Source organism: Salvia hispanica, chromosome 3 (genome assembly GCF_029641045.1).
Source record: "Salvia hispanica isolate PSC_SH4W2 chromosome 3, Shi_PSC_v1, whole genome shotgun sequence".
Taxonomy (NCBI): domain Eukaryota; kingdom Viridiplantae; phylum Streptophyta; class Magnoliopsida; order Lamiales; family Lamiaceae; genus Salvia; species Salvia hispanica.
Window position 1 is genome coordinate 2,593,381 of NC_142694.1, and position 10,234 is coordinate 2,603,614.

At 31.9% G+C, this 10,234-nt stretch overlaps 2 protein-coding genes across 3 annotated transcripts; one reads left to right on the forward strand and one right to left on the reverse strand.

Moving 5' to 3' along the window:
• The first annotated feature begins 653 nt into the window (after nucleotides 1–653).
• On the forward strand, nucleotides 654–2,126 carry LOC125216461 (putative WRKY transcription factor 43). The gene is made up of 3 exons (XM_048118173.2): nucleotides 654–983; nucleotides 1,077–1,218; nucleotides 1,675–2,126. The coding sequence occupies exons 1-3, from the start codon at nucleotides 734–736 to the stop codon at nucleotides 1,799–1,801; spliced, it is 519 nt and encodes a 172-aa protein (XP_047974130.2). The 5' UTR covers nucleotides 654–733; the 3' UTR covers nucleotides 1,802–2,126.
• A 5,441-nt stretch (nucleotides 2,127–7,567) lies between these two features.
• LOC125215216 (protein phosphatase) lies at nucleotides 7,568–9,825 on the reverse strand. Of its 2 annotated transcripts, XM_048116576.2 has the most exons (4): nucleotides 9,638–9,825; nucleotides 9,421–9,505; nucleotides 9,178–9,299; nucleotides 7,568–7,749 (listed from the first exon to the last, which is right to left on the reverse strand). In XM_048116576.2, exons 1-3 carry the CDS (start codon nucleotides 9,727–9,729, stop codon nucleotides 9,198–9,200), a joined length of 279 nt encoding a protein of 92 aa, XP_047972533.1. In that variant the 5' UTR covers nucleotides 9,730–9,825; the 3' UTR covers nucleotides 7,568–7,749; nucleotides 9,178–9,197. The 2 variants fall into 2 exon arrangements, with proteins under 2 accessions (XP_047972533.1, XP_047972532.1); XM_048116575.2 differs by lacking the exon at nucleotides 7,568–7,749 and having other exon boundaries at nucleotides 9,031–9,299; nucleotides 9,638–9,815.
• Between the last annotated feature and the right edge of the window lie 409 nt (nucleotides 9,826–10,234).

The following is a 10,234-nucleotide window of genomic DNA, read 5'->3' on the forward strand; positions in this document are numbered from 1 at the left end:
TAAATCGAGTTTATCATAAATAGAATTTTACTTTAGCTTTCAATCTTTCATACATAATATTGTTTGACATGACAGCTTAAGCTCATCCAAAATCCATGATAAAAATTGTTATTTTAATAATTGTATTATAAGCAAAATTTTATTGCAATATAATGGATCATAATTAAATTTTACAGCCAAAAGTGATTTTATTTTAAATAGATTAGCCCTACATATACCTTTGCCGATTATGATACGCTATATGTCCTAAATTTAATGAGACGTATATACTATAAGGTGAAAGAAAATAAAGTATGATATAAAATAAAGTATTTGATTTTAGCAAAAAAAAAATGACAAATAAAAAGATGAATTGATTAACATAAGATGGCAAAAGTAATAACAACTGAGATAACACCGTGTGTGTGAATTGATCTAATAGTAGAATTATTTATATCTGATGCTAAAAATTTCGAGTTTCAAATCCATTTTGATGCGATCTTTAAATATCTCGCCTAAATAAGTGGGGTGATGAATTTCAAAGGCCAGTAAAACACAAATACTACTTCACATCACAAGACAAAAGGTCATAATCACAAAGACAATTAAGATGGCCCATTGCATTACCTTAGCCACCACTGCTTATCAAGTCTCAAGCAGCAACCAAGAAACTTCTCTCCCCATAACAAGAAGCTCACCAAAAAAACACACACACACAAAGTATTAATATACCAATGCCCCTTGCACAAACTCTATGATCATCATGGCTGATAACTACAACAACACAAACATCTTTGGCTCCGGGCACTCCTCAGCACTTGCTCGTGGCCACGAGCCAGGCTTTGAGGCCTCGGATTTTTCCAACATTGATGATTGGCTTGATAATGTTTCCGCGGATTTCTCCTCATTTTCTCATCTAATGGGCTACATGCCTAGCCAGCACGAGGCCGAATCCGGGGACACGAGCTACACGAGTAGCTTCTCCGGGGATGCTACGATCAACGGTGAGCAAATTAAGCAAGATTTTACATATATAGCATCATATTTTTTTTATCACAATGTTGTTTGATGAATTTGTTGTCTTTTTTTTTTATCAGGAGAGATTGGGAGAGAGAGGGAGAGGAAAGGGAGAGGAGAGAAAGTTGCTTTCAAGACTAAATCAGAAATTGAGATATTGAATGATGGATACAAATGGAGAAAGTATGGCAAGAAGATGGTGAAAAATAGCCCTAATCCAAGGTAGGTTTATAAATAAATGTGTATATATATTAGGATAAAAAATTCAATTAAAATTGGATTTTTCGTGAGAAATAAGAATGACGAACAAACACATAAAAATCAATGAACAAGAGATCGAGTTAGGAATAAAAATAAAAAAATTCGCCCCCATCAGAATTTAGGAGATACATCATATAGATCTTCGTGATTAAAGTATTGAAAATGATTCTCATTTCTCATTTACATAAGCATTCTCATTTGATCTATTTCTTATATATAGGAAATAGTTCAAATGAGAACCTTGTGACAATAAATAACTAATTTTGACCCTTCAATTATGAGGATCTACAAAGAATTCACATGCAATTTTAAGGATTGAAGTCACATTAATACAATTAATTTTATAGAATGTGGTGTTCTCATGAAAAATGTGATTTTACTATACCTAAAAGAAATTTGGATCTTGTAATCATGTAGGAATTACTACAAATGCTCGGTCGAAGGATGTCCGGTGAAGAAGAGAGTGGAGAGGGACAAAGAAGATCGACGATACGTTGTGACAACGTACGAGGGAATCCACAACCATGAAGGTCCAACAATTTAGGATTGTATTTGTCAATCTAACTTATTTTTCATGAAATTAATGTTGAATTCAAGTTAGTGTTTTTTTTTTGAAAGCTTTATCACCTGCAGCTCAAAAAGGCAGCGTAAACTAAGTAGAAAATGCAGGTTTTGCTTTTTTTTTCATATGCTAGCATTGTACTTTTACTTAATTAGCATTTGATATACTCATTGATGAATACTCATTGATGAAATAAAATATGAGATCCATTAAGTTTTAGTGGTAAAACAATCCTTGTAGTAGACCTATTTATGTAAATTCTCGATTTAATTTATCAAATAGTAGACCTACTTTTTGGGCGTTCAAATTTTTAAAAAAATTGAATTAAAATAGATGGAAGATTTTGTAAAATAAAATAGTATATTTTTTTTGGACAAGTTAATGAATTGTGCCACCTTCAAAAAATTGAGATATGTAATGGCGAATATTTGAAATGAAAAAATGAGCTATTTAATAATGAGAAATATATATAAGAAATCAAGCAACTCATTGGATTGGATGAGGTCATGATAGACCTAGAATATATATTTTTCATTGTTATCAATTATATATATATTGGAGACCAGGTCATACACACCATATAAGTATTAGGACATTTTATTGTATATAAAAATAAAGAGACGTGCCATTTAAAAACAAACAATTGATATCTTTCTGGTTGATATGGTATTGTATATCATTCTTTTTATATAAATACAAATAATATATATTTATGGTGTCTAATTTATGTTTTATTCTACCAGATTCTGGTGTTCTATATTGGTTGTATAAAATATTAGTGTGGAATTTATAAGCCAAATGAATTCTGTTTTTCTTTTTCTTTTTTTTATTTGATTTCATATTTAATCTATTGAATTGTTGCTTTTGTTTAACTACTCATTTACTCACACGTGACATCGAGATTACTGAGTGTATTATATATCGTCCCACACGTCAAGTTGAATAAATGACTACGACTCAGTTGGATGAGATCAATTAGTTCTATTGATTTTGCTGGCGATGCAGAACGAACTAGCTCTATGACTAGCAAATTTATTTTTTAAAAGCGAACAGAATAGAATTATTTTTTTTAAAAAAAATTAAAGAAGGTTCAATTCCCACGTGGTTCTTGGTCAAACCAACTATTCTCTTGCCAAAGTAATAAAGAGATCTCTTGCCAAAGTAATCAACTAAACTGAAATAAGCTATGAATATTAGTAATTAATTACTTTAATTCATGAACGATCAACAGATTCAAATGTATCCGTTTACTAAAAGAGTCAATTGTCAAATGGAATTTAGACAATTGGTGGGGAGGATAGCTTTGGACGTGGCAACATATAGACTTCACAAGACTAACAAACCAAGTCTATTCAAATCTATTAAAGTCTAAAACTTAGCAAAATTGGAACTTGGCGACTTAATATTACGTTTCAAAGTTAATAGGAGTGAGACAAAATTGATAATTCAAATAGGTATTATCTCTATTATTTAATACTACAACGTGGGATATGGGTTTTTTGTGATTAACTATACTTTTATAAATTGTTTAATTTGTTTTGATTAACTACAATTTTATAAATTAGAATTTGAATGAGAATAACTAGAGTTGTATTTAAATATAAGTGTAATACTTTCCTTGTTTACTGTAATTAAAAACTACAAATCTCAATTTACATTTTATGTATAAATTGAATGAATAAAAGAGCAAAGCATTCATTATAAATGAATGAAAAAAAGAGCAAATCATTATTAATTATATTAGTAATAAATTTAAGGTATTAGGATAAAACTAAATGCACGTACAACATTAAATGGACAAACCACAACGTCGCTCATGAATGGTATTCGCGTAAAGTTAGTAGCATAACATTTCTCACATACGGGTCTTGTGGCCGGGGATTGCTTTCTCTGTATTTGGCACTAAAGAATCCTAACTCCCGGATTACTCGAATTCGCGAATCAACAACACAAAAGTAACGTGGACTAAACTACGACGATGTTCGTGAACGGAAATCACTATTTTTTTTCCTTGCATAAAACATTTGATATTAAGAATCAAGAATGTTGCTAATGCTATAAGCTCGAGTGAAATGTAACATTTTTTTTTTTTAAAAATATTAACTCCTATATGAAGAAGGAGATTAAAAATAAACTCCTAAGAAAGGAGGAAATTACAACTGATGTCAAGAGGGCTCAAACTCGGCACCTCATACATTGATGTCTAAGCTCCTTGCCGCTAGGACAAAGGCTCTGGACAATTTTAGTGTGGGGTTTAGGGTTCAGGGTTTAGGGTTTTTTTGGCGTTTTGAGGCCTTGCCCGGGCATTTTCTCTGTGGTCGGGCGTTTTACTTGTTGGACTGCGCGGCTTTCGTAAAACGACCATAACTTCCTCATCCGGGCTCCGATTGAGGCGTGTAAGGTACTCACGCGAAGCTCTTTTGATGATGAAGACAATGATGGTCTTAGAAGAGCATTTGGACACCATCTTGATCTGGGATGGTTTCAGTACGCACAACAGCATTGTACTCCTTGTGCATCCGTTGAACACCAAGAAATGGAAAGATTTCCATAAGAGGAACATAACCTCCTCGATCAAATTCATGAGCGCATTTGTCTGCACCAAACAAGAGAGAGCTATTGCCGCATTCACCATCTCCTTGTAATGTACGAGTCATAGTGAGCTCTGAAACACCATTCAAAGCATACACATTCTCTACGAGAAATCCATGTTCATCGCTGGAACCGATCCTGAGAAAGGGAGAAACTGACCTGTTCATATACACGTTAAGATAGAGTGGATGAAGGGTCAGATCCTCAGAGATAGGGACCTTTACTTCCCCAAAATCGGCGACCCTGTCCTCCTCAGCCACATCGAAGCTCGAACCTTCGAGCTGCTGCTGCTCGATATTATTGGACATTATTTTATCATCATATGTATTCTTGACTTGCACAGAGGATACAATTATGCTTCTCCATAAAAGAATTATCCACACCGTGTGATTGTGTGTTTTTTTTTTCAGATAACCATCATCTTGCTTTGTTAGAAGACTCCACCAATATTACTTGACCTCCTTCAGTATTTTGTACTAAAACAACCACAAAAGTTAGATGCAGATTTTGGTCAATGGCTCTACACAATGAAATCTTGAACCAGATAGAAGAGAGGATTCAACTTTAGGTATTTGAGCTTCTTTAGCAAGTACTAATACCTTCAGTCTACAAAAACGCTGCTGCAATATTTTCTCTTTCTCCTCCTGGCTTTCCTAAGGATGCGTGCAGCTTCTTTTTTTACTTCGTCTGTTGAATACTTATCTATTTCTTACAAAAACAAAAGTCACAGTTTGAATCATGATCCAACACTAAAATGGTTTATGCACAATGAATTTATGATGAATGTTAACACAGTTTTTTTTTTTTTTTGGCAGCGATATCATATAACACTGATTGTCGAAAAGTCTTCAATCTCAAAAATTTCGAACTCTTCAGCTGAAGGAGTTTTCGAATTCCTCTTCTATTCCAAAAAAGATTTCTTTTGTGTTCTCTAAAGTCTAATTTTTGCATAATATGTTCTTTCATAAAAAGGGTGCATTTTTGCAAGCTGTTTGAGAATGGAATGGAAAGACGAGTTGAGGAGTTAAGCATTTGATGTGGGCTTTCTTTTTAAATAAGGACTATGTCCCAAGTATGTTTATTAAATGGTGCAAAATATGTTCAGAAATCTTGTGTCACCAGAAACAATTCTTGGGCATTAATGAGACTAGTATCTACTCCCGTGCGATGCACGGTTCAATTAATTTTATGAAAACTAATTTAATATATCACTTTATCATCACTCGAATTTGAAAACTAAAAAACTAAACTTGCGAAAAACCTAACATCTACAAAATATTTACAATAGGCATATATATAGACTGCATATGTATTTATTCTAAAGTTTTCATCCTACTTTTTTCTCTTCTAGAATTCTCTACTTTTTTCTTATATATTCTACTTATTGCTAAATATTTCTATTATAAATTATCTTCAAATTTTAATTACAAAAGTCAGGCTTATTATTTATTTGAACACATTCCGTATAATAAAAATACTAAAATAAGAAGACGATGAAACACTACTCAGTTGACAAAACATTTTTTCTCAATTCAATAGGTTAGGAATTCAGATCATCACGAGAATTAATAGGAAATCTTTACTGACCATTTTTTTTGGAAAATAAATAAAAGATGTGGATTAAGTAGGTTTAAGATGGTTTTCTCAATTTCATATACAATTATACTTCCGCAAGTTACAATTTGTATATTTAATACTCCTATAAATTTTTCTTATTAAATAGATGTATGAATAGAGCATTAATTAAGTATAAAATAAAATTATAATATAGTAAAATTAATCACAACTAATAAATATAATGTCAATCTAGAGTAATTTAAGTAAAATGTTTAAAATTATATTAAAACAACAAAAACACATATATTGATTAAAACGTTTTTGGATTAAAAAAAAACAATCTTATTTAAACAATACAAGTAAAATTTAATGTCTAACACCGTCAATTTGAAATTATTAATATACAATTTATAATGTTCAAATTATGGAAGCCATTGTCATAGAAAAATATAATAAATATAATTTACCTTCATATTTTTATCAATTTCAAAGATCTACTCCGTCTGTCCGCTATTAAATGTCTCATTTTTCCTTTTTCGTCCGTCTGCCAATAAATGTCTCATTTCACTTTTACCATAATTGGTAAGTGTACCTTACATTCCATTAACTCATTTCACTCACATTTTATTACAAAACCAATATATAAAAGTAAGTCTCACATTCCACCAACTTTTCTACCCACTTTACTTCATAAAGTCAAACAATTTCATAAAACCCGTGTCGGTCAAATATGAGACATTTAACGGCGGACGGAGGGAGTAATTTATTAAATTAAATAATAAATTTCATCACATTAATCCAAGTCATCACATAAATCTATAAGAATTTATTATATCATATATGTCTCCTAAAAAAATAATCATGTAAACCTTCGCCTATATAATTGGGTCAACTAATTAAAAAATGTATTGCTAACAAACAATTTATTAGTTATAGTAACTTATTCATATTAAAACATTACCCACCGGCGCAAATGCGCAATCTATTCCATAAGCCAATTTTTCACCATCTACATGTAATAATTTCAAACAAAAATCAACTACATACCCTACATTACAACTTTTGCTATTTCGTTGACTTAGGTGCTCTTTTTGCATGAAATATGTTGTCGTTTCTTTTATAAATTATGGCAAATGACATATTGTTACCCTACATTACAACTTTTGCCATTTCATTGACTTAGGTGCTCTTTTTGTATGAAATCTGTTACCGTTTCTTTTATAAATTATGGCAAATGACATATTGTTCAAAAATATAGCTAAAGGATTAAGATACTTTTACTCGACATTAATTTATAATTTAGTGGATATTAATTTATAGTTATACCAAATTAATGGCATTAACATCCTCCATTTGACTACATAGTATATAAATCTGTCGCCGTCTCCTTTATAAATTATGGCAAATGACATATTGTTCAAAAAAAATAGCTAAATGATTCAGATACTTTTAGCCGACATTAATTTATAGTTTAGTGGATATTAATTTATAATTATACCAAATTAATGGCATTAACATCCTTCATTTGACTACATAGTATATAGTTATACATTTAATGGCATTAACATTTCACTTGGCTACATAAATTATAAACATAACTTATTAAGTAATATTTATAATTATTCCCAAAATTTATACTTATTCAAAATATTGGCCATAACTCGGCTTTTATATATGTATGTATAGATGTCACAACGCATACATCAGTTTTAAGTCAGAGCCAGTTAATTTTGTCCGAGCTCGATCTAACTGCGATTGTTCTTCCTGGCCGGGATCTTCAGCTGCAAAATGTGGAGATCATTGTAGCAGATTTCTTGTTAGCACACTTTGAATGGAAGCTCCATATGACAGTATTATCCATTGAAATTTCGAGGTACAAAATCCTACCCAATTTGAGTACAAATGACCAGTTTTCGAACAAATGAGTTTCATTTTTATTGATCTCAAACAGTAAATGCAGGAATGCAGGATGTCAATAATGATGACTGGATCACTAGATACTTCTTCACTTGAATCAACTCCTATACTTTCAGGGGATTTTCTGATCATATATAATTCTTTAAAGCAAATTTCTACATATGAATTTTCTTTCATTTGCATTTTCACTGCATATAAGTGATTCTATCGTGCGGGACGACTGTCTGTAGTTTCTATGCCCTTGCCAACCAAATCTAAGGGATTCTGAAGTAAATCTAACGGAAGGCTTTAAATGGCTAGGTACTTGAGTTTGATAAAACCAATAATGAATCAACTTATGGCAAAAGAGCTATCGAAGAACATTCTTCACTGCAGTAGAAACGGAGAAGAATGGATGGTCAAGAAGAAATAGAAGAGCTACAGGGCAACAGATTCATTTTCAGACTACAATACAAGAATCAATGTAGCAGATGATGTAATTTTCCATGAAACGTGGCAATGTTCTCGTCTTCATCCTAATCTCCGAAAGAGGATTATGTGTGACTTTTTACATAGTTTTCACTTCTCTTTCCATCCTAATCTCCGAAAGAGATGGCAGCAGTAAGACGAAAAAGGTTACAAGTAACGAAATTATGATCGTCACAATGTATGAATAGAAGAACTTAAACGGGCTTGATCACAAATTTAACCTATACGAATAAGAATCAGGGCCAAGAACATAACAATCTAACATCTCGAACCTATCATCTTGGATAACATATCCCTTCTAACAATTTGTCAGCTTATTCGAATAAGATTAAAATCCAATTTTCCCGTTCTTCAGCAAGAAAACTCCCATATAACACCACCAAACATGGCCCCAACCACCAGCTCCTCTCTCTACGAAGTTTTGATACCTTGATTGTCTTTGAAGTCTCAAAAAGAATAAAGTGGTGTGAATTCTATGAGATGCTCCTACGTTCAACTACAATTTGCTACCTAGAAATGCTACTACAATCGAACTTTACAGCTAAACATTCCTTTCTTATAAAAGATATAACTTGAATCCAACTCATTTTCAAGGCTCGCGATCTCAAAATCACACAAAGCATGTATACGATAAATAACAACTTCTAAAGCTACAAAGAAAATCCAGCATCCACATATAACTCGAATCAAACTCACTTTCAAGGCTCACGGTCTCAAAAACACACAAAGCAAGTATACGACCAATAACAATTTCTAAACACTACACAATCAGTTCTAATCAATGATCTAATCCACAAAAGCTACAAAGAAAATCCAGCATTCACCTCAGTAGGAAATAAAATCACTAAGAAACACCAGTTTTGCTCTTGAATTCAGCCTGATCAGTCAAATCCAACACCACATCAGCTTCCAAGAACCTACTTAGATGCTTATTGTCCAAATGTTGCTGTAAAAAAATATAATTTACAAATTAAATTAAAAAATATATACATTTACTCTACTCCATCACACAATTTCACAATTTCATCCCAAAATAATTGAATTCTTGCTGAAAAATAAAAGCTCACAGATAAACACTGCCTGTATTTCTCCCACTCAGAAATGCACCCTTCTTTCTCCCACTGCCCTTTCAGGAATTTCTCCGAATACCATCTGTGCATAAAATGTTGGAACCAAATTAGGTCATCAAAACCCTCAGCAGCTAAACAATTCCAAATTTTCTGAAATTGAATTGTATTAATTGAAAAATCAAATATGGCAGCGAGAAAAAGATTGGATTTTTACCGGTTGAAGCAGTTGTGATACGCAGTCCTGAGATGGGCACAAGGTGTAGTTGCTGAAGAAGAGGAGCGATTACTGTCCCTCAAAATCCCCATTTTCCAATATCACAGTTTTTTAATTTTATTATAGCATCAACATCCTTGAACTGATAAAAATAAACGTTCATAGAAAATTGCCTTATTATTCTAATGGGAAATTGGTCTCTAAAATCATGAACTTTACCTAAAATTTGGTATTTTCCATAAACTTTGAAATTGGTATATAATATCACGAACTTTGCATTTTGTTTGGTATTTCCCAAACTCACTCAAATAAGATATTTTCATCAAAACCGTGATATGTTTTATAATATTTTGAACCACTTTTTAAGTTCATAACATGTAGGATAAAAAGTTACGTTGAAAATCACGTTGATTTAATTGTGTGAAGTATGATGAAAAAGCCTCGTAAGTTAGTCAAATATAGTAATAGACATGCCGTGGGAAATACCAAACAAAATGCAAAGTTCGTGATATTATATACCAATTTCAAAGTTCATGGGAAATACCAAATTTTAGACAAAGTTCATGATTTTAGAGACCAATTTCCCTATTCTAATCA

Bases quoted from the DNA above. Each gene is read 5' to 3' on its own strand.
- LOC125216461 (XM_048118173.2), top strand. From the start codon at position 734: ATGATCATCATGGCTGATAACTACAACAACACAAACATCTTTGGCTCC. The intron at 984-1,076 runs GTGAGCAAATTA...TTTTTTTATCAG, and splicing joins CGGGGATGCTACGATCAACG to GAGAGATTGGGAGAGAGAGG. The intron at 1,219-1,674 runs GTAGGTTTATAA...GTAATCATGTAG, and splicing joins AAAAATAGCCCTAATCCAAG to GAATTACTACAAATGCTCGG.
- LOC125215216 (XM_048116576.2), bottom strand. From the start codon at position 9,729: ATGGGGATTTTGAGGGACAGTAATCGCTCCTCTTCTTCAGCAACTACA. The intron at 9,506-9,637 runs GTAAAAATCCAA...TTTTATGCACAG, and splicing joins TATCACAACTGCTTCAACCG to ATGGTATTCGGAGAAATTCC. The intron at 9,300-9,420 runs GTGAGCTTTTAT...ATTTTTTTACAG, and splicing joins AATACAGGCAGTGTTTATCT to CAACATTTGGACAATAAGCA.